Source organism: Amphiura filiformis, chromosome 15 (assembly GCF_039555335.1).
Source record: "Amphiura filiformis chromosome 15, Afil_fr2py, whole genome shotgun sequence".
NCBI lineage: Eukaryota > Metazoa > Echinodermata > Ophiuroidea > Amphilepidida > Amphiuridae > Amphiura > Amphiura filiformis.
This window is the reverse complement of record NC_092642.1, coordinates 51,985,254-52,010,816: the sequence shown is the minus strand read 5'-3', so window position 1 is coordinate 52,010,816 and position 25,563 is coordinate 51,985,254. Positions and strand designations below refer to the sequence as shown.

Sequence of the window (25,563 nt, the reverse complement as noted above, 5' to 3'; positions counted from 1 at the left end):
TTTCTTCCTTACATGTCTTTCACCACTTCGAGGCTCTACTTGCATATGGTGCAACTGTGAAATTGGCAAATATGGGCAAATTATTAAAAACCATCCCGTAGTAAGTTATTCCACATTTTTCAAGCTTTCTGTGATATTTTGGAGTCATCTCAGCCTCCAGAAAATAAAATAAAATAAAGGACCCTACTTGAAAAGTCCGTCCGCAGATAAAACAGGATTTTTTTTTCCTGTCACCTTACATACAATTTTAAAAACCTTCCAGAGATACGTCCATCAAACAATTTATTCATAGGAGTCATTTGGGGTAAAAAAGTGCCAAACCTTTTATATCATTCACTCATAATTATATAAATTCTGCACCAGTCACTGGTTGATTTTTATCATCAAACCAATGTCATATGATAGTTTTTCCCATACAAATGACGATTATGTCCCACAATTCATTATAATCCTCACCTTATTCAGACATACTAGGCATTGTGTGGACATGCAGGGACGAGACTGCTTTCAATGAAAGTGTCAAGCATGACTTGTGGGTCACTTTTTTATGCATGTGATGCCTTTTACTTGTGGGTAAATTATTGGAAGTATTAATTATGTAACAGCAAAAATTGGTGTTGTGTTGACAAGTGAGTATATAACATATTCTTGATAAGTTGCAGAATTTATGTGTGAGTGATATAACAGATATATTAACCGTCTTAAATTTGTGTAATGGAAGATGGTTTGTTCCATCCCAATACCAGCTCATGAAATGGAATCCATTATTCACCTTATGCTTACAGGTGAACTATTACACTCATTTAAGATCTGTACACCAGTAAGTATGTACTCATCCCAAGTTAAGCGAGATACCAAGATTTTAAAATAATTTACCCACAAAATTGTTAACCAATGTTGTTCATAGACTGGAGTGCTTATATCTCTTTCGAAGCATTGCAGCCAGTCTCCGCCTCAGTATAAAGTGATGTGGTAGCTTGTCACATATCCCTGTCTGGTTATCTTCCCCGCATAAGCCTGTACCCATTTATACACTTGGGTGGAGGGAGGCAATAGAGAGGAAGAGCCTTGCCATAAGTGCACAACACAATGGTACAGCCATGATTCGAACCTGCAAGCTCACGAGTCTAAGCTTGCACTGCCAAGTCACAGCAAGTGTATTATGAATCTGACTTGCCAGTTCCCATTCGTTGTGGATCCTGTGATGGGTAGTGTACGGCTTGGGGTGGAGGACCACGAGGTCGAATACCTGGAGGGGGTAGGGTCTGTTACCGTGGAATGGAGGGATGGGTGGAGGGGGTGGTCCTCTCATTCTGTGCATTGGAGGCGGCATACCACGGAAACCTGGCGGCATCGGTGGTGGCATCATTGGGCGCATACCAAAGCCTGTAAAAGACGAATAGACACAATCAATGGATTAGCTGCAAGATTGATTTTTTACTGATATAAAGAATAGCTGGGAAGATATTTTTTTGCAAAACTGGAAAATCTGAAAGCTATTCAACCAGCCTATTAAAAAAAAAAAAAATTTGTTTGGTTGCACTTCCAAGATAAAAATTTAGAGGGTCAGTAGGTTGATCCTTTTTTTTTCATAGACTCTCTCCATTTTGAAAAGGCTAGTATTGACCATGCTTGATCATTTACAGTAAAATATTGTGCATTTTTGGACTGAATTTAAATGGAAATACTTCTTGTTTTTAATCAAATATGCATTTAATCAAACAAATGAGTGAATAACAAATATAAAATGTCCTTGGTACTGTCCAAATTATATGTATCTTCTAAAAAAGTGATTGAAAAAAAACCTGACCAAAGATTTCTAATTTTTTCGGTCGGTCTCTATGGGCAACCAAACTTTTTTTTTTTGGCCTTATGAAGGGTGCAGGTGTTAAACATGATACTGCCTTGTGTAATAATCTTTATATTAATATTTGTATATCTTGTACTGAGATACATTTATAATAGGGATGAGACTAATTAGGTTAATGAAAGTCAATGCCCAGTTTCCCATTACATTTTTATTTCCAAATTTTCCTTATTTGCGCCGGCTACCTGCTGAAACATGGATGCAGGAATGGACAGTTATAATAACTTATGAAATGTTAAGGTAATGATATTCCTCTTAACAAAATGTTGTTGGCTAAATTTCAAAAAGGGCTTTACCCTGATTTTGTCCAATTTTAGGTTGGTCGGTGGAGGGCAAGCAAACAATTTTGTTGGCCTTATCTAACTATTGTTTGGTCCCATCATAATAATAATAAATAAATATAATACACAGATTTAGAGAGCGCTTTTTAAATGAAGAAACAAAGCGCTATGGAAAAGGAAAAATGCAAGAGGGAGGAAACATTAGGTGAAAAGGTGAGTTTTAGGTTCTTTTTGAAAGTTTGGACATTGGGAGAGTCACGAATGTGGGAAGGCAAGCCATTCCATAGAACAGGGGCAATGATGGAAAATGCTCTGTCACCAGCCAACTTGTGGGATCTTGGAATGGAAAGACAAGTGGCAGCAGTAGAGCGCAAAGAGTACCCAGAATGACGGGTGTGAAGGATGGACGACAGGTATTCAGGTGTAGATGAAGCAAGAACCTTATAAACATGGACGAGAGTGCGGAACTGGACACGTTTAGCAACTGGAAGCCAGTGCAGACTATGAAGCAAAGGAGAAGTATGCGTATATTTTGGTTCTCTGAAAATGAGTCTGGCACACTTGTTCTGGAGAAGCTGTAGGCGGGTGAGGTTTTTCTGGGAGATGCCATTAAGCAAGGAGGAGCAGTAATCAATCTTGGACAGGACAAGAGTCCTAACCGCATTGGTACACGCATCAAAACTTAGGAATCGCCTAATCCTCCAAATATTACCAATCTGCCAGTTCAAAGTTTTGGACAAATGTGCAACATAACTGGACATCTTCATGTCATGGTCAAAAATGACCCCTAAATTCTTTATCGATGAAGATACAGAGATCTCCAACCCATCCAAATAAAGGGTGAGATGCTTGAGATTAATGTAGTGATAATCAGAAGAGGCAGTAAAAACTCAGTCTTCGCCATATTGAGCTTGAGCTTGTTACTGGTGAGCCAAGTTTGTAGCTCATGGATGCAGTTGGAAAGTTTGAACAAGGCACAAGCTGCATCACCCGGGATGGCAGGATTAAAGGTGATAATCAGCTGAACATCATCAGCATAGAGGTGATATAGGAGGCCATGATTACGAATAATGTTCCCGATGGCATGAGTGTAATAGGTGAACAGTATCGGGCCAATGACCGATCCCTGGGGGACACCATAAGGCAGATGAACCCTATCAGAATAGCATCCCTTCACAAAGACCTGACTACTGCGATTTTCAAGGTAGGACTGGAACACTCTATGGGCATCACCAATGATGCCAAATTCTTGGCTCAACGCTGCAACAGAATACGGTGATCCACCGTATCAAATGCGGCAGTCAAGTCCAGTAACACCACAAAGACAGCCCTGTTGTCATCAATAGCTCTGAGGATGGTATTATGAACAGCCAAGAGTGCTGTCTCTGTGCTGTGGGCAGCCCGATACGCTGACTGCAAAGGCTCAGCCAGTTTATTGCACTCAACATACTCGGTGAGCTGAACACTGACAACCTTCTCAATCAGTTTACCAACAAAGGCCAGATTGGAGACAGGCGGTAGTTCGAGAGCTGCTGTTTGTCAAGGGACACCTTTTTTTAGCACAGGCGTGATGGTAGCCCTACGTAGTTCAGCAGGAAAGCAGCCAGAAAGGAGGGAGTTATTGACGATCTTAGTAAGAATAGGGAGAAAGATATGGATATGTTTCTTTAACAACCAGGTCGGGAGGGGGTCTAGGTCACATGACTTGGAGGTCCATGGCGTTATTATTTTAGATAACTCTTCTTCAGACACAACTTCAAATTTGTCAAATGAGCATTGCAATGTGCTAGATGTAGAACATTGAGAAGTGGTGTTTGAAGAGGTAGCATGGACAGCATCAACATCAGCACGAATTGTTTCTACTTTACCAATGAAATATTTACAGAAATCATTAGCTAATGTAGCTGGAGAGCTACTATCAGGAAGGTCACGTGAGGTCTTATTCAAAAGAGCATTTATAGTCTTATACATGTCCTTAGTGTTACAATTGAGTAGCCTTTCATTATAAAAAGATGCTTTCTCTTTGCTAATGGTTGTTGCAGCTTCCTCTGGGAATCAATATAGGCTTGACGGTCAACTTCAGTCCTTGTTTTACGCCAGCGCCGTTCACTCCGCCTTTCACGTAGGCGTCGCGCATCCTGAACAGTTTGATTAAACCATTCAGGTTTGATGCGAACGGTACATGGGTTTTCTTTGGCAGGTGCATGGGTCTCAAGTACTTGGCTACAGGTTTTGTTATAAAACTGGACAAGGTCTACATGTGCCTCATCCATGGAATCATCAGTGGTATTGAGCTTGAACACAAGGTCTTCCTCAAAAGCAACAGGATCAATAGTGCGGAAATTACGCGCTTTGTACACATTGGTGGCTCTGACAATTGACTGCTTCTTAAAATCAATGTCACAAAGTATGAGAAAATGATCAGAAACATGAACAGGGTGGATGTCATATGGCTTAACAACATAATCATTCTCTTTAACCATAACCAAATCCAAAGTGTGTCCCTTAACATGAGTGGGCTCATCAACAAGTTGCTCAAAGCTAAGAGACTCAAGGATAGCAAGCATAGATTTGGTGTCGCTTTCATCGGGCATGTCCATATGGATATTGAAGTCGCCCAATACCACTGATCGTCCAGGAAGGAGGTCAACTGCATTGAGAAATATCTCAAAATCATGAAAGTATTGAGGCATTTGCTTTAAAGATGATGATCTATACACAACAACAAAGTAAAGGTTCTGGTTCTTCATATAAAATAATGAATGTTCAAAAGTGTCACTTTTAGGTAGTTTCTCTTCGCAGAGTTCGAGACTCAGTTGGCTCTTGAAAACACAGGCAGTTCCTCCACCGCGATGGACAGAGTTACGAAAAACACCCAAAAATGAGTAACCAGGAGGACACATTTGCCCAGTGATGACACGATCATCAGAACGGAGCCAGGTTTCCGTGAGGAAGAAGAAGTCCAAGTCCGCATTCAAGATTATATCAGTTATTGTGTCCCCTTTATTGCCGACAGACTGGGCATTCCATAGACCTAACTTCATGTTGCTATGGTTACCTGGTGAGTGCTCACATTGGTTTTGCTGAACAGTTTGCTCATTGGAATGAGATATCATGGCTGGCTAAGCAAGGTTGGACTGTACTTTGTTGGTCAAAACCCTCATTATTTCAAAGGACTTTGAACCAAAAACCTGGTCAATTTGATATGGACACTACCCAAATATAAAACTATTCTATCCATTTGTTGTCGGAACTATACAAAAACACAATATCTAATGAATGCTTCACAACTGCTATTCCAGTTGAAATCCATACACCCCCTGTGGAAGACATGACCTTAATCTTCCACACAGGGAGTGTGAATTTCAAATGGCGGTTAAAATCCACACTCCCTGCACGGGAAATATTAAGCTTATGAACTATTTTAAAATGTTGCGATTTGGTAGTTCACAGCATCTTGCGAATGGTAGTGAGCTTTGGCAAAAACTTCATTGCTCATTTCATAGCGAGCGTGTAGAAGAATTCAAATATCACAGATATGCTTTTGTAGGTCCTGTGGTTCTTGAGATATGTTGTAAAGAGGGATGAAACAACAACACTTTTTTTAAACGTATATAACTCATTAACAACAATAAATTAAACATGTTTTCAAAGTATAGGATTTGTGGCATGAACTTTTGCAAAACATCAAGGTGTTTTTTGTCAATAATATATTGATCTAGACAAAGAAAATCAATTTTTTGGTTGCTACGACCAACAATACCTTGTCAACCCTAAAGGTCATGACCTCAATAAAGGGTGTATGGATTTCAACTGGAAAAGTCCAATTTCCAAACTCTGTGACCTGAGCCAGTAACAAAGAGTAAAATATTTCTCAAAAAGCTGCAGAAATAACAAGCTATCAGGTGACTTTTACAGAGGGAAAAAACCTTTTAATGAAACAAAAAGATCGCAGCTGATTTTTCCGATAAAAAGTCTTGTAATGAACCAAAATTGATGAACTTACCTCCATGTGGAGGGGGTCTACCACCCATATGCATTGGGGGAGGGGGAAGCCGTGGGGGTGGTCCTCTCGGCAGCATTCCCGGTGGTCCTCCAGGAAGAGGAGGTAAATTACCAGGACCTTGATTGAGATTAAAGAAGTTGGTGTCAGGATTATCCACTCCAGGGGGTGGTGGTAATGCTGTAATGAGAAATCAAATAAAAATGGTTAAAGTCCATTCCGCTCTAAGAATGAAGGTTTTGACTGGGTATGTTTACTAGGTTAGTGGTTTGCCTGATTGATTTCACGGCCACAAGTTCCAAACACTATGGTCCACAATGGCCTCATCCCAATAGCATAGTTCAATAACCTCAATAAAACAATCATAGTGCAAAATTTGACCTCAAGTTGCAGAGTATGATTTTTTGTACCCAAATGTTTAAAGGTCATTCAATGAATGTACAAATGCATTGGGGTTCAAGAACTGTGCCCTGATAGATGAGCATGTTGTGGTTCCTAGTGAAAGGGGTACTCAAGAGGTCATACCAATGATAAGAGACACTTGTCATGGTATAATAGTAGACTGTATACAATTTATCTATTTTTAGAAAAGGTGTTTGGCAATTTCACTTTATTAAGGGGGTACTACACCCGTGTGGTAAATTTTTGACTATTTTTGCATTTTTCTCAAAAAATAATAACACACTGGTAACAAAAGTTATTTATATTATTGGGGCAAGGAATCCAATCACTACACTGAAATTTCAGTAACTCAAGACAAGTGGTTCAGTGTATATGATAGGAAATGAGGTACATCCAAGCGGTACCTTATTTCTTATCATAAATAATGAACCGCTTGTCTTGGGTCACTGAAATTCCATTGTAGTAATTGGATTCCTTGCCCCTAATATACGTAACTTTTGTTACCACTGTGTAACTAGTTTTTGAGAAAAATGCAAAAATAGACACACATTTATCGAGGGGTGTAGTACCCCCTTAAGTAAGAAATGATACATAAAAGAATAATGCATCATTTTTTAAGAATTTATCTCCAATAATGTGAGTATCTAGATAAATTAAGGCAAAACATTATTGGTGAAATATTATGTATACAAAGTAAGAGATCATTGCTTACAATTGGAAATCCAAATACAGTGAGTTTTTAAAAAGCCCAAAATATTATGCTGCTAGTGGTGTGCCAATTAATCAGTTGTTGACCTCTGGTGTGTAGTAATGTGGTGTGGTTTTTATCAACATTGGGAATTATCAACTCCCAACAAAACCTTCTCAGTTAGAGCAAATGGACTTTACAAAAGAGTTTCTTTTAAAATTAGCTTGCTCATTACACAAATTTCACTGTTATTGTGATAGCAAAATATTCTTCTCTAACCATCCTAGCTCAAATGTAAAGTACCCTAGTCAACCCGCCACTAGTAACCCGTCACACCCAGAAGCTGCTAATAACAATAACTATGCTATCATAATATAGGTAAGTAATGATGGGTAACTACACACAGGAGGACAAATCCACATCAGTGTGGACTTCTGACATATGGATCAATGTGGACTTCTCTTGTGTGTGCAGGCGGCATCGATCCACAAGCGCCCTACATGCACACAACATCACGCCATGATGACGCTATACGCACACACATTGTAACACACTTACAAGAAATGCGCTCACCAGTGGCGTAGCCAGTGGGGGGGCCAGTGCCTCCCGCTCATGATGGTAGACGGACGGTGTTGGCGAAAAATAATTTGGGTGATCAATGGACTAATATTTTACTTTGGTTATGCATGGTGATGATACAAAAAATGTTTAAAAATTGAATTATACATAAAATTAGTTGTTTTTCGGTTGCTAGCGGCGCCTGATATCCTTTTTTTTGCTCTTCACTTTTTCAAACCATTCCGTCGGCAAAAAATATTTCCGTCGGTACATTTACAAGTTGTGTCCCCTCGGTTCCAAAATCCTGGCTACGCCACTGCGCGCCACTACGCGATCATTTCCCGCTTTGACGCATAATCGGCCAATCAGATTATCAGTCTGTTGCTATGATTGTCATACGATTGATTCAGCCAATCAGAACCCCATTCCGTGTTGACGCTCTGCACCCTCTCAAAATTTCTCTGCCAGAAACTGTAGCCAACAACAACAATATTGTGCTTACCTCCAGGCAACCCTGGTACTGGTTCATATTTCGTCTCATCTCCGTTATCTCCGTCCTTCTTCCCTGACCCGCTTCCTTGCTGGGCTTGGGATTTACCCCACTTGACATTTAACCTTCGACCTTTGATGATCAGCTTCTGAAATGACCCCTCGGCAGCCATCTCTGTTGACGAGCGGCTTGTGAACGTCACAAATGCACACTGCTGTTTCTGCACGACATTTATGCTGCGTATCTCACCAAATTGGTAAAAGTGGTTTCTGTTTTAAGAAAAGATGACAAGAAATTATGCAATTGGAAAATGGTGGCCTGCCTCTGCTAGCTTGATTAATTTTTAAGTTATGATTTTAAATCTGCACTCTTTATCATACATTTGTAGTACAGAATTAATAGCTTTTTGAATGTCAGAAAGCATTCATCTAAACTAAGCTTTCAGATTTTGCACGATACCGCAAATCATGCAAAAAAAAAAGGGAATTTCTTGTCCCATTTTGGGAAACAGTGCCAAATTTGTAGACAGCTGAAAGTCCTAGACATGGCACACCAATTTCAAAGGGGTTAGATTCAGGATCAGGGGCTTTAAAATTGGGAAAATGCAGGACGATACAAACTGCCTACAATCATCCACAGTGCTAACTCATTTTCGCAGAAATGTCTATTATGCCCTTTTATCATGACAGGACATTATACTTAGGCTAAAGGCTATTTCAGAAGATGATAGAGCTGTTCACAATGTAGGAACAAGGTTCAGCCCCATATAGGCCTTTAAAGGTGCACATAAATATAACAGATGTGGAAATAGGGGAATAAACTGACCAGTAGATACCAGTTGTAGCCCTACTAATTTGTGGCATATTGGATGGCCTACGGCAAAGTTAGCCCATATTTGCAATGACTATCCTTGCCATGAAGGTGAAAGAAACCTACTCACTTTACCCTCTGGCCATGGTCTGGCCTGCTGTCATATCTTTCCCAGGGAAAGATGACATTCCAATATTCCCCTTTAAGAAAATGTATCAATTTCGTGAAAATTACATGACGCAAAAATTATGGTTCTTTTCAAATTGGAAAAAATTTGCGCTGCAAATATCTTGTGAAGTGTGCTGAGGCTTGTGGATCAACGTCTAGGCATTGTGCCTGTGCGTAGCGCACTATAAATCACTGTGCTTTTTTTGTGCTTTACACACAAAACTACCATACTTCTTTGCTTCACACTTCCCTACCATGGAAGAAAGCACTAATAATTGAATGTAATATATTCAAAAGAATACTTACTTGAGATCTTCCTCACTGACTTTATCAGCCAACCCACCAACATACAGCGTAGTGATAGTTCTATCTTCAGGTGGCTCTAGCTTGGGCATAGTGTTGGCTCGTCGCATTAACTTATCGGCTACAGGATCATTAACACCATAGAAACGATCCTTAATGTTCTGATCGGCCAGTGGGTCCTCTGGATCTGTTGGTTTCTCATGTCTGGAAAGATTGAGAACATAATGGAATGATATCAGCATTTGCTTTGGACAACTACCGGAGAATTCTATTTACAAGAATATGCCTCTAAATGACACCCTCCACAAAAACATTATCTGGAGTTTAAGCAACTGTATTACTGATACAGGAGGCTGTACAAACATGTATTATTAAAAGACTAATCTATTGTAACGTTTTTGTGGAGGGTGTCTGCCTTTTGTCTATTTTGGTTAAATGCCGCCATTTTTAGGTGTTTGGAGGAAAAAATTAATATGAAAGGTCAAAATTTTCAAATGATGAACAGCTTTTCATCCCACCTACATCCACTTTAAGTATATACATATAATCATTAAATTAAAAACGTTAAAGTCTACTTCAAAGAATGTCAGAAATATCAATTTTCAATAACTTGCCATAAAATTTGTATTATATTGTGAATTTCAGGCCCCACAAAAATACTGTGCAAAGGTTGGTGACGGACCCCTTCAATAAGATCACATCACATATAATTAGCAGAATGCAAGACTATAAAAGAAGGGCTTTCATATTTCTTCCCCTATAGTGATAGCCTAGCATTCCTGTGCTCAGTCCTGTGCTTAGTGCTTACCTGTATGGGCACTCTTCTCCTCGTTTGCATTCTCCTTTCACCCAAAATGAGCATATGTGAGGTCTGTTACGTTTGTAATACGGTGACGTCCTCGCTAGTTTCAGTAGTAGATCACTAGGTGCCTGTGCTTTGCCTACTGAGCCTGCTGGGTTGTGCCCCTCTGTATTAGCAATCTGTAATGTCAAAAAAGCTGAGTCAGTAAGTGAGCAAGTTACATACACTTTACACTTATATAGGCTGATACCGTTTCATGCTTCAGCAAAAATTGTTTTTCCTTATTTGAAATTGGTAGTAATCAGAGGTGCGTACAAAGCTACAAGTTCAATTTCATTTTGTTATTCATCTGAAAGATTGAGCAGAGATCAAGTTAAGATTCTTGTAAAGGAATTTTATGTGTATCATTTAATTCTGGCCATGCATCTGCCATTTAGACTTTGAATATTTACAAGAATCAAACTGGATACAGAGAAATCTCTTCATACAAATATTTGCGAGAATCAATTAGAAGATTCGCAACACTTTTATCTGTTCCGACTCCAGTGACACCTCATGCATATTATCTTGTGCATCTTACCAGAAGCATCATAAATTATTAATTCAAGTCCTATGCTTTGTCCTATGTTTTGTCTACTTTCTTTTACACACACCAGACAGGTCAACTAATAGCACCTCTTAACGTTGGTCTACTTTTCAGCGTAGTGGTAAAAGCCTAACAATTCCTGCCTATTACGAGCTAATCAAACTATAGCTCCAGTGAGTGTATTCCTTGTTCTGCCAATATCAAAGAGTCCGTATTAAGTGATGAAACTTAACTTTGGTGGCTCAGTGGCAAAAAGAATGTGTGTATGATTGCCATACAAGTTCTCATTCACTGCATATATCACCGACATCATGCACATGTAATGGAGATCAGATAGTTTGCTGCTGAGCCATCATTTTAGAATGCAAAGTTGATTCTCCAAATCATAATTCAAGTCCTATGCTTTGTCTACTTTATTTTTAAATCACAAAATACACACCAGACAGGTCATTAAATAGCGCCTCTTAATGTGGGTCTACTTTTCGGTGTAGTGGTAAAAACCTAACATTTCCCGCCAATTACGAGATAATCAAACTATGATACCCAGGCCATTTCAATGCATCCAAAGGTCCATGGAAATAAAATAATAGAGCTGCAATAGATAATTTCATAATTTAAAAAAAAATTCCCCTGAAAATCTAACATTAAGGTGATCTGGAATCTAAAGCTTGTATAGGTAAACTTAGTGAATGAAACTTTCCATAACTAGGTGACATGTATACCTTAAACAATTTTTATTCAAATCCAATACTCAGATTTTTGGTCATATCACCCGTTGCTATGGTAACGGCCGTCATATTGATTTGGTGAATTTCAAAGGTAGAGACCTTTGGAACATGATATCTCAAAAAGTATTTTATCAATAGAAATGAAATTTTCGGAATGTGTTCTTCATAGACAGGACTCGAATCTGAACTAGAATTATGATAATCATGTGATGTCTTGGGGGTCTACCCGGAGGTCAAAGGTCAAATTCAAAATTGAATAATTATTGTTGTATGCTGTTTTGATGCTGCCATAGCAACAACATAGTTCCCAAGCTTGGAATTACAAACTTCTAGTTCAATTTATAGCCCTGCATATCAGCAACACTCAGTTCAAATTTGAAGTCCATTACCTCAAATACTTTTTGAGATATTGTGTTCCTTGTGGAGTGACATGCGTTCGCGAAAAAAAGTTTTCGAGATATCAGCAATTTAGTGAATTTTAGTCTAGAAACACTGTTTTTAGGATTTTTTTATATTTTAGAAACACTGTTTTACTTTAATTTTGATTTGGAAAAGACACACTTGAATTATCACAAATAATAGTGAAGATTAGAGGTCAAAATCTTGAGGTCAAAACTTCCGTCTTGCCTCGCTAAGTCACATTTTTGAATATAACTTTTGAATGGAAGCTCCGACTGTTGTCAAACAAAAAGCAAAAAGAAAGGTATTTATTTCCTTAATTCCAATTTGTAAAGTTGTTTTTTTTGCCCACAACCGGGGGGATTCCACCTTAAGGTCGGTTATCTCTTGTGGTTGTGTGTCTTGAGCTCGCCACCAAAAAAAGGTGGCGACGTTACATTTTGCCAAAGTCGACTCCAAAACAAATGATGATATCTCTGTCAAGCAAGAAGGTATTGTCATGCTTGTGGTCTCATTTTATTGCTAAATAAAATGCACTTTCAACCCTGTAAAAAGAAATACTTGAACTTTTTTAATACTGACACTGTGCTTCATAGAATTCAGAATGGGCAGGGTGGCGGTGGTGGGGGATGTGGTGGTGGGGGATGTGGTACACACAAACTCTATGGGATTGGTATTTTTAGTGCGTAATCTGCTTTTGTAAAGACTGTAAATTGGATTTGGACCCTATTTAGCATCTAAAACACTCATGGCCTTACAGCTAAACAATTCTACTAATTGTTTTTAATAATTTATGATTGGTTTAGTCTAGAAAATACCAACTTTTCCATACAAAACTACCCGTTGTCATATTAAACACTGTAGTAAGTAATGCAGATGTCTTCAAAATCTAAAAGTTACTGTAAAATTTTAATTACTTATCCTATCATAGTCAAAGTATAGATTTTCTGAAGGGAAATTTGACGAGGAATCTAAATATGGACATATTTTTTTTCTGTATGGGTTAGGGGGAAAATGTTTAGGTTCAAAATATGTTGAATTTGTATAAAAATTTTTCATACTTTGGGACACCCTATATTCCTAGATTACCAAACAGCTGTGATTTTGGTTTCTTCCAAAGTCAGTTGGCTCTCCATATCCTCTAACCAAATGAATGTTGTTTACTTCCAGTTTATTACTGTAAGTTGGTAATAAGCAATGCATTGAGTGACCCATTTTTTATCAAAATCTTTTTTATTCCACCCTGTATAACTTGCAGGTCACCCTGTATAATGAGTTGAAATGTATATATTTGAATTGCTTATGCCTTCAGCTTTCCAAAAATGTATACTTTTGCTAGTTTAGGGTTGATGATTGTCGAGATAATCTAATTAGAAACCCGGTTGGTGTAAAAATTCATAATATTTGTCATGTAACGCTAAGGGTGGCGAGTTCAGGACACACGGCCTTGTACATCAAGACCTTTTCCAGAATTTTTACTAAATTTGTGTCGGTCACGGAGGGCAACACAATACTAACCTCTCTGTCTATAGCCTGTGTGTAATATTCCTTATTAACATCTGATTTAGGCATGTCATCTTTGATGCTTAGAGCATTGTCTCTAACCTGGATAGGTAAACCTGAAATGTGTTTACAGATAATAATGTTAGGAAATAACACTTACTTATCAATATAATATAATACATCTAATAACCCTTCTTTTTCATGTTAAGGCCAAACAAAAAGAGGTCGGTTTGCCCTTTCAGCTCAAAATTTATTTGGGCCGGTAGGTCATCCAATCATGCCGTCGAGGAACACAAGATGAGATCACTTTGGTCTGTATCCCAGAATATCAAAAGAGTCATCTACTATGATCATCGGATTATCTACCGTACTATTGTCAGGCTGCGTCTAGTGGAGTATTATCTACGCCTCTGAGGTACCTCAGCAGTGAAACATTATGTGGGGATCTTCAGTCTTCTTGAATCACATTCAGCCTTCTAGACCCCTTTCCCCAAGCCAGCTTATTCCCCTATTCCACAACTAAGCCCCATCTTGGAAATAATAGGCGAAAATATAACATTGTATATTGATATAGAGTGTATGCAATAAACCAACCGGAACGGTATAACAATTGAAATGGCAGCCATGCTGGAGGACAGCTCTAAGATAATTTAAGATGACAGAGGGACAGGTCTCTAGATCGATTCCACAACCATTCATACCTATCACACGATTTATTGTATTATCATACGAATTTCCTGTGGTACCTTATGGAGGACAGAATTTTATTTAAATGAGCATGACTCTGTTATGAGTGACGTCGTATTGCTAGTTGTTCGTTGCGTAATGCGTGACTGGCGCACCCTTATGTGAATTTACACAAGCGTAAGTTGGGACTTTATTGATGTGCACAGAAACAAAAACCGAATCATTTTCGCCTATTATAAGCTGAACTAACTTCAGGACATATATTGATTATAAAGTTGACTCTTACCATATTCTAAATCTAATAAGCATGTCTGGCAAACATTCTTGAGTTTACTACAAGTCTGACAGACTTCTGTCTTTTTGAATCGCATTCTGGCTCCAGGGCACCATCGGAATATGGTGAAGGGACGCTGACAGATCTTGCATTCTCGTCCGTACTTCTCTTTGGTCTGTAAAAGATAAGAAAAAGTAACAATGAATTTCTATGAGATCCACAGAGCACATTGAAAGTCCTAAGAAATCCTAAACTAAAACATTCTTTTGGTCAAAATTAATCAAAATATGAGTAGTTTCTCATATCTCTGGTCTTTGACTTTTGTTGCCCTAGCTATTAAAGCTGTTTTTAAAAAAGCGCAGTGATTTATAGTGCGCTACGTACAGGCACAACGCCTAGACATTGATCCACAATATATTGTTTTTTCAATGTGTATTGCAAGCAGAACAATTTGAGACAATTTTTATCAAATTCAGAACATTTTTCAAGTTTTTACTAAGGTGTTATCGATTGTCGTATTATCGTCGACAAGACATATCAAAATAAACTGTCCCTTTTCAACACTTTACGACAAAAGAAAAATATGAAATTTCCATGATGTTTGTCCAAATAAGCTTATCGTACGATCATGTTTTCATCGGAAAGTCAAAAATTTCCTCCCGAAGTTGACCCGAACCTGGAAGTAGAACGAACCAAGAAGTATGCTTACACCTGAAATCAGTGATCGTTACTCATATCGGAGTGATTTTAAGCTTATCTATCGACTTTTTTCAGCATTTTTTAGATTTCGATACGTGTCGACTGACGTATTTTTTTCCCTGACGAAGTGTTGAATAAGAAATCATGTGTCAATAACACCTCTATTTTTACACCTGTAGAAGTCAAAATCTGAGATATCTTAGGAACACATCAGAGATAGGTCAAACTATTTTATGAATTCATCCTTTGAATGCACTGCTATGAGATTTGACCCCTACATGATCAACTTGTTTTTATGCAAATGGGACTTTTAGTATGGTGTTCTGGGGACCTTAAAGCAATGCACTGCACTGTATTAAAATCAATTCTGTTGTAATTAGTTCAACATGCGACATTACTTCTCTTTAAGTGGAGTTACGAGTATTTTACTACTTACCATGCGAATGTAAGGATTATCACCAAGGCATGTTTGGCACAAAATGGGGAATTCCTGCAAAAAATATAGAGATAGAAGATTAAATGTTCAATTGGTAATAAATGCTGCCTCACATTGAGTTGAATGTATTACATGCATTAAATTCTTGCTCCATACACATGTACAATATAAGTTTCTACATACGGTACATGTAATATGATCTGTGCAACTTTAACAGGTAGATTTACAGGAAATTTGGCCCCTGTAGGTTAAATACCACTAAATAGGCCTGGGCGATACATTGAAATACGATGAGTAACTATTTGTTTTCATGGCATTCGAAAAGACTGCATTAAAATCGCTGAAATTGATCAAGTTATATAGCCAAAAAAGTACTTTTTAGAGTTTGATGCTTCAAAATGGTACATTTTCTCTCATTATATGACATTTTTGATGTAATAGTACCAAAATTCATAAATGAAATGGTCACCTACACAGTCATGAAAAATTGTGTAACGGAAAACGAGGAATTGACTTTCATTGGCCTAATGAGAATTCATTTTATTTTGTGAAGCAGCAGCTTTCTCTGGAAAACCTTTGGACTGTACATTGTGTATGCGAGTACAAAAAAACATCAACCAACTGGAAATACATAAAGTAGGTATGCTAGGTGCAGCCCTCGAATTAACCCACGGCACCCATGGCATTTTGCCGTGGGTGCCCATCCCCACTGCCGTAATGCCCTCAAAATATGTCCTTTACCCAAGGCAGTCACTTGCCATACCCTCTAATGAAGTTGCCGTAGGTGCCCCAGCCCTGCCCCTTCATTATAAAATCATCTATCTATGTTTGTGTGTGTTTTCTTCACTTTTGAGAAATTGCCTTGGTACCCTTCTCAAATTTTCAACAGTTGCCATGATGCCCTCTTGAAATATTACAAACTGCCATGTTGCCTTGCCTTTTTAGTGAAAATCCAAGGCAATTATCAACTTGCCCTAAAAAAGTTGCCGTGCCCCTTCAGATCCTTAATTCGAGGGCTGGCTAGGTGAATTCAAATTTGCCATCAAACTGCATCATTTTACATATCAAATTAAAGCCTTTGAGTAAAGAAAGCCAAAACTGAAAACATTTTTGTCATAGCACTTTCCGTAACAAAGTTACATCTTGTCAAAGATTGACTTTCATCAAAAAGATTCTGCTAGCAAAATTCCCCAAAACGGCATTTAGGGACGTTTCTAGATCTTAGTCTCATGGCGATAGCAGCTTTTTTTAATGGAACTGCTATCAAAATCCCTCTAAATTTCCATGTGCGACTTGATTATAAACAAAAAAAATCATATATTTGGTGAAGTACCGTATAGAAAACATATTTATGTAGGTTTCCTTCACCGACCTATTCTCTAAAAAAAATTCAAATTTCTATGTAAATATGCATTGTGTTTGGGCCCCTGTCTCTGCGAATTTCGCTGACTAGCAAATGTGTTAACTAAGGACTTGCCTGGGATACCTACATAAAGATGGTAAACTTATTGGCGAGCATTCCGAATTTTCATACAACTACAAGTTTATAGGTATGCTAGGTGAATTCAAATTTGCCATCAAACTGCATCATTTTATATATCAAATTAAAGCTCTTGAGTAAACAAAGCCAAAACTGAAAACCTTTTTTTTTTTTCATAGCACTTTCCGTAGCAAAGTTACATCTTGTCAAAGATTGACTTTCATCAAAAAGATTCAGCTAGCAAAATTCCCCAAAACGGCATTTCAGGGGTGTTTCTAGATCTTAGTCTCATTATGATAGCAGCTTTTTTTAATGGAACTGCTATCAAAATCCCTCTAAAATTCCATGTGCGCCTGTCTTATCACCATAAAAAATCATATATTTGGGTTAAGTGAAGTATAGAAAGCATATTTATGTAGGTTTCTTTCTTCGGCCAGTTGTTTTTAATTTCTATGTAAATATGCATTGACATTGTCGGCGAATTTGACTGACTAGCAAATGTGTTAACTAAGGTTTGCCTGGGATTCCTAAAGTTTATGTGGCGTGGTGAACTACAGTTTCAGTTTCAGTGTCTGTTGTCGTCGGTAGGGTAGACAAATTGTCCACATTTCGCCAACTTTATTGACTTGACACGCTTGCAGGACTTTAACTTGAGAACTTCTAACAATTGTTACAGTCAGTGGTTAATAAAAGGGTTTTTATATTCCGTTGAAAGAATAATAGTTACATCAGCTTTAATTTGATAACAAGATTTATAGCTGAAATACATTTTTCAATTGCTAAAACGCGATCCCATGCATGCATGATCCAAAAGTGCGTTGTTCCCTCTGTGACTGTGTACATTATGCCTGCCACTTCCACATACTTGTGCATAATACGGAAGGTCGATTTGTGCCCATAAATGTTTAGGCCTATGTTAAACTGTATGTTATACAAATTGTACAGCTATCATTTCTACCCTATGACGAACCGACATACCTGTAAATCAAATAGCCCACAAAAACTGGTCATCGCTGGTATTTTTCATGAAGAAAAACAACACTTTTTTTTTTTTTTTTATGTCCAAAACACGTCAGCTGACGTACAAGCCTCCCCACGCATGTACATAAACAAGCCGTGTTCATTGTTAAATTGTCACCTGCAGCTGTTCGCAAGAAAACTTTCTGCATAAAATTACCTGCGGCCGTTCTCAGGCCTGAGACACACTGGCGCTAGTTTGAGGACAGTCACTATGAGTTACTAATGTCGGCACATGCAGAAAATGCGTGATGGGTCGCCATTTTGTGACTCGTGCAAGCTAACACAAACAAATTATTGGACTTCATAATCTTTTCAAGTTTTAATAAAACGTGCATCTATCATGATAATATTACATTTTATTATTTTATTATTTGAATTACATAAGCTATGTCAATTTTGTGTCCATGTTAATTTTTATATGGATTTACCTGTGTTGATTTTAAACTGTTGTGTGAACGTGGAGCTTAGGGTGCATCAAACGCCCCTCATGTCAACCAAATTGTTTCTACCTAGTCTTAAAATATGCCATTAGTCAAAATAATAACCTACACAAAATTTAAATTCAATCGGAAGTCGTCTTCTGGGTCCACCGTGAGCCTAAACTTTGGGCGTGATATCCTACACTATGCAGCACAATGGCAATAAGGCAGCTATTATAATACACAGATTTTCGGGTACATAATAATGGCTGCCATGTGCTTTACTTCTGGATTTGGGTACTTGTGGTAATGCTGGGCCCTTTTACAGTCCCAAATAATATATTATAAGGATGTCACACCTGTTAGGACAATGCAATGTTACAAAACTTTAATAGCTGCCCTATGTGTCAATATGTTAAATTAGACATATTGCTGCCATTTGCGTATCTAGACTTATAATTTTAGGTTACAAAAACCCAGTAAACACAGGGTATGTGTTATTATGCAATTTCCCTAAATAACAAAGTTAATATACTATATTAGAAAAACTTACCACAATGATGAAAATAAGATAACCCAGTTCATGTGCAAAAATTCTGTTAGCTGTCATACAATTTACGCTTACACAGGTTGGGCATCTTTTTCCCATCATGCTTGACAACCTGTGGAATATTTTGATGTCTCTCAGTTTCTTACTTTTACTCATGATCAACAGGATCATTGATTACAATGATGGCACCAACTGCAGTCCAACATTGACTATTGAGGATTGAGTGTAGCCAGTTTTCTACATTCTCTGCAAGGAACTCTTATCACCTATCTTTAGCATTTTAATAATTTGTGAAAAATGTCCTTTTTTGCTAATCAGCCAGGACTGTTGACGGATCAATATTTTCAGGGAACTTTGGCTTTCCAAAGCCAGTACCAAAATAATTATGTTACATGGTGCAACCATTTCTTCCCAAGGTTTAACTGCATGAAGCTTACATATCTATAGGCAGTGCTTGCTTAATTTCCTCTGTCGGCACTCTTTTAAGTACTGAAGAGTGTAAATGAGACCATCTCTTCAGTTAGGTCCCAGAGATGTTCCTTCAGTGTGTTCTGAGACACTGCAGCATTTACATGTTCATATGCCATAGGCGCTTGTACAGGTAAGGTCATTCTGTGGTCAGCAACAACACTACTTGTACCATACTTGGTGATTTGATTTTACTGCCTAGTACCACTCTGGCTAGAGTGGAGTCGGAATAACTATTACAAGTCAATCCACCTTGAGCTGTATTATGAGAAAGTCTCTTAGCTTGGGCAGCTGATGTTTTGTTGTCCCTGTGCCTTGTGGAAGCTGTAGAATGTGATCCTGTGTGGAGATCTTGATGGAGTACACCAATTTGGCCATCCTCCTGATTGCTGTTAATTTGATGGTGGGTTTGATGGATTGCTGAATACTCAGGAACATCATACACAGTTCAACAATCTTGTCATCTCTTGTGAGATCCACCTTCAAGGAGGATCTTATAAATCTTTAGGTTGTCAAGCAGTACAGGTAAAAGATGCATGCCCAACCCGGCTATGTAAGCGTAAATTATATGACAACTAACAGAAATTTTGCATATGAGCTGGCAAATTCTAATCCTTCTAAACCGGCTTATGTATTATAACATAATCTTAAGTATATATATTAAATGGCAGCAATGTCTGATTTAAAATGTTGATACATATAGCAGCTATTAAATTTTTGTAACACTGTCATGTCCCAACAGGTGTCACATCCTTATAATATGATTTTTTGGGACTGAAAAAGGACCCAACATTCCCCAAAATACTCAAATCCAGAAGTAAAGCACATGGCAGCCATTATTTTGTACCGAAAATCTGTGTATTAGAATAGCTGCCTTATGTCTATTGTGCTGCATAGTGCAGGATATCACGCCCAAAGTTTAGGCTCACGGTGGACCCAGAAGACGACATCGGAATGAATTTAAATTTGGTATAGGTTATTTTTGTGACCAATGGCATATTTTAAAGACTAGGTACAAAAAAATTGGTTGACATGAGGGGCGTTTGATGCACCCTAGTGGAGCTACGCAAACTGGCAGGCGATTACCCACCATGCAATGCGAGTACACGGAAATGATCCAGTTTAGGATGCATCGCAGTTCCTATTGTGTAAACCAGGCGTAAACCGCCCATCCAACCAGGCGGCGGATGACATGATCGAGCCGGCAACTCGTGAAACCGCCAGGCCGTATGGCATTTTCCATATACTCGGTTAGTTTTGTGGGGTTCATTATCGAACCCCAACGGTTTTAGCTTGTATTTATATTATTTATCAACATAGGCCTATTTGTTTGTGATATTTCAAGCGTTTTAAAATTTCAAAATAATCCCATTCAATTACACGGTTGACGATGAAAATTTACTGAATTTAGGGACTGCACGTCATACACCACCTGCATCCAACCTGATCGTGTGCACAGGATTTGTGCTGGAGGCTAGTTAATCGCACAACCAATGCGCAGAAGAAGACCTTGATACTAGGCAGAGCTTACGTTTCACAAGAATGATTGACAGCTGTGAGTAAGTGAAATTCTGTTCTGTGATTGGTACAAAAATATGGTTCTCGTATAAATGAATATATTATCCATGGCTTCAAAATTAGGAGCCGTTTCTTCCACAGAGCCCTATATAGGGCTCTATGGTCTCTACTCATCATACACGACCGTAGAAGATCTGGCCAGCGACGACGCTTGCCAATCAGGCTAGCTATTTGTACGGCGAGGCCTCTCATCCTTTATTATCTCTGGTCTTGTCACGCTGGTAGATTCGCCCATCTGTGATTACTGACCTGGATCTGACAGAAGATTGTGGAATTTACGATTTTCAGCAGCAGGATTTTATGAAACTGCCAATATTTGCAAGTATTCTGAAGGATCGGTAATAATTAAAATATTTTTCATGGTGTCGGTAGTGCAAGTTGAAGTTAGTGAATTTGTGGTTTTGTATGTTATGTGCAAGAGTGTTTTCAGGAAGCGTAAATAGGCAGGCCGTTATGCTAAACTCTCCATCTTATATGTAAGTTCGGCGACGAACTGGACACATCACACGGTAGTGTGATGTGTCCAGCCTGGATATATGTGTACATGTACATTAGACGTTCGCCTTTTGTATCTCTTTCCTTGTTGGAAAGGTATAACGTTGTGGAGATAGGAACATGTACGACCATCCGGGACCTACTCTGCCATGTTTGGCTGAGTAACGGTAGATGAACACGGTCTTTTGTGCCTATGTAAATTATCCTCTGACAGGTAGCCTATTGTGTTGAGAAATGACCCCACGACTTTCACATGCTTAGAATTGTACCATTGACATTTATCAAATTTTGATGTCGGACAACGATCGGATCTTTCTATACATGCAGATCATATTCGTTAGCCTGATATCTGGCCTTTAAACTTACCAATATTCTTCAGAAACTTGGTCATACATCTTTACGGCATGAAATAGACAACATTTGTATGATATTGCAATGTCAAAGGTTACGATAATCTGGACTATTCTACATTACGGGGGAGTCCGAAAATGAACTTTGGCAGGGGCTGAAATGCATTTTTTACTAGCGCAATCTCTGTTTGTAACCAGTGTTCGATTTACCTGGATTCGCATCGCAAAATGCGAGTCATTTTTTACAAACTGCTACTCAACTACACAGACCAGTAGCAAAAATGCGATCCCAAAAAATTGGGGAAAAATGCCTACTTGCGATCGTGAACCACGCTGATATACCATCATTTGCAAGTTGCCATTTGTCGAAGTCAAAAATGTTTCCATAAATTCTATTTACAAGAAAATAATCCACAAAAATATGACCCAAAAGTCTCTAAATCGTGATGTTTACGCCATTAAACTAAATACAGTATCCTCCCTTGTATGCAAATTTTTTTGCATGTGATACCAAAACTTCCATGTATTACCAGATAACTAAAAACGTGCATATTAATTTTATGACGTCATAGAAGTTGCACTGTTTATATGGTGTATAGTTCAGTGGTGAGATGGAAATATCGTGTGTCCTTGGTGACAATCTACCAAAATTATACAAGATTTTTAGGATTTCATAGATTCCTCACATTATTTTAATGCTTCAGGTAATAAATTAGTGAGTTTCCTCTACTAAAAAATGTAGTAGGACTTCTCTTGATTACTGAAGGAAAAATTGCGTTTAGAAAGGGCACATGATAATCAGCTTAGGAAGTTTAGGTGCGAATTTTGAACCACATTAGGTCTGCAACACTGCAGTTGCATAACATTTTTTTAAGCATTGAGTACTGGGATTGAGTAATCTGTGAGAAGATAAGAAAATACAAAAAAATCGATAAAATATGATGAAAACAAACTGCTACTCAAAATTTTGGAATTGCTACTCAAATCTGAAAGTGAGTAGCAATTTTTGCTACACAAAAAAATAGATGAAAATCGAACACTGTTTGTAACTAAAGCATTTGGAGTTCCAAGACAATCCAGCGTGTATTTTTTTATTCCAACTGGCGGCCGGCCGGTCGGTCATGCGTGAATTATTCTCGTTTTATACAGGTGTTTTACGTTTCATGTTAATTTACTATTCCTAATCCACTACTCTGTTATTTATTCACCCTCAAGCAAAATGGACATGACAAGCCCGGGACATGAGACGAGGACCTCGCGAGGTCAAATATAATCAGATGCGATTGCAGGCTACCCATAATGCTAAGCGTATGATGGGCTATGTATCGTATCCCACAAGCTACCACATAAAATCTCATGTAATCATGGTAATATACTGCAAAGCATTCTTGGTAGGGAAGATTGTTGCATATGGAAAAATTCAAAGCGCCCTCGCCGCATCAGGTCGAGAGGTCAAATGATGTCAATGATGTAAATAACTGTAGAACCAAGCAATACCCTCCAAGTAAATGCAAGCGTTTTCACAGCAAATCAACAGGGATCGTCGAATTGAAGGTAACAGAAATTGGTACAATATGATGGTCAATATAGAGGTTCATTTCTATAGGTAGGGAAAGTGTGCATAAATGTGAAAACTATATGTTTTTTTTCAAATGGAATTTTTATTTTACAGCTCTTGCGGTAATGGTATGACACATGCCAAGTGACCCAGGAACACAATGAAAAGGTCAATTTTCATCATTTATTTGTTCCGGTGCGTTCGACCATCTCCAACAATTTTTTCAATGGAAGTTCCTCTGGCCCTAGTGGAAGTAAAAACGGATACTATGGCCAGAGTTCTAGGGCTAAATGTATACAATGGCCGCCCTAGCCCTAGAACTCTGGCCATAGTATCCGTTTTTACTTCCACTAGGGCCAGAGGCACTTACATTGAAAAATTTGTTGGAGATGCTTGAACGATCCAGTACAAAAAATCAATGCTTGATCGAACCAATACAAATGTGTGTCAGGTCACTAATTAACATGATAAAACCCACTTGAGAACACACAATCGCCAGTCATTTCTAAAGACTCATTTATACTCAATCGCTTTTGCAGAAATCTGAATCGCACGCATGATCAGTGTACTAAATCGCCGTCAGATTTGCCTGCTGAGCATGCGCATGAATCGCTGTTTTTCAAAAGCGACACGTAGGCCTATATTGACACCCTCTGTCGGTCAAGGATTCAGTCTGATGATGAGCAACCCATGGGTATAAACACAGCTTTACACAATGACTAATTTACATAGGCACAAAAGACCGTGTTCATGTACCGTTACTCAGCCAAACATGGCAGAGTAGGTCCCGGATGACGGTACATGTTCCTATCTCCTCAACGTTATACCTTTCCAACAAGGAAAGAGATACGAAAGGCGAACGTCTAGCCGCCCATGCATGCAAGTCCGAAGAATTCGGATACCAGTCTCATCGCGCTACACAAACAAAGCAATTCCTTGAAAATTACCCAGGCCTTCATCTAAAAAATATCATCATATGATGGGCCTACTTCAAAGAATTATATGGAAAACTTGTAAAACCCCAAAACGTATTCAATTACTTACAGATTCCTCCCAATTTTGTCGATTGTACGTATTCGCTCCTTTGGCAGTGGCCATTTTGCATGTGTAGTGTTTCTAGAATATAAAAATTCTATTCAAAAATCACAATCTTTTCATTATTCTTTGTAAATGTCAAATTTTTATCATTGAAGTTGTATGTTTTTTATTTTATATGTCATAAAAATGTATCCTACTGTAATGGGTGGAATAATATTACAATATTGGTAAAGGTAAGTTAGGAACAATATTCAAAATTTAAAACTACTAAAATAGCGCCCTCTGTGCCTGCTCTGTACTTTTTTTGCTTTTTTTAGTACCAGAGGAGGCAAGACCTGAGATAACAGGAGGTTCGAAACTTCGAGATGAAAAAATAAATTTCTGGTATGTAACGTTTCGACAATATTTTTTTTATGAGAGCATATCAGACATTGGCTTAGGAAGATTCTCAACATTGGGGGGGGTGGCTGACAAAAAAATTCGGATCCATCCTGGGTAGACCCGAGAGGGTCAGTACGGTAGGCCTAACACCCACTTTTTCCGGGTAGCTCCGGGTATAGTCGTAAATTTTTACTTCATCTGGAATTATTAGGGGGCTGACCCCGGGGGGGGGCACTTGAAATGGATATAGGTGTACTAGCACTTTCGCACCAACAGGGCATTCGGTGAGAGCAAAATGTAAAAAATATGGGGTCATTGGGTGAGAGCATGTTTTTTGGCATTCGGTGAGAGCAAAATGTAAAAAATGTTGGGTCATTGGGTGAGAACATGACTTTTTTTTCAATAGAATCTTTGGGTGAAAACCGAAACAGCGCCACAGAAACTTCGAAAATCGAATTTCTAGTTCTAAATGGCTTCAAATTTCTTTGGTTTTTTTCGAAATAAGTAACAAAATCAGTGACAAATGAAATTTGCTGTTCAAA

General features: G+C 38.3%; 1 protein-coding gene across 1 annotated transcript; it reads right to left on the bottom strand.

Annotated features, from left to right (window-relative positions):
• Positions 1-1,022: 1,022 nt before the first annotated feature.
• On the bottom strand, positions 1,023-24,704 carry LOC140171812 (pre-mRNA-splicing factor RBM22-like). Its single transcript, XM_072195141.1, is given in 10 exon segments — positions 1,023-1,261; positions 1,264-1,386; positions 6,155-6,331; positions 8,302-8,558; positions 9,574-9,774; positions 10,379-10,551; positions 13,604-13,704; positions 14,562-14,724; positions 15,685-15,738; positions 24,647-24,704. Coding segments are annotated over 10 exon segments (1,404 nt in total). The 5' UTR covers positions 24,701-24,704; the 3' UTR covers positions 1,023-1,160.
• Positions 24,705-25,563: the final 859 nt, after the last annotated feature.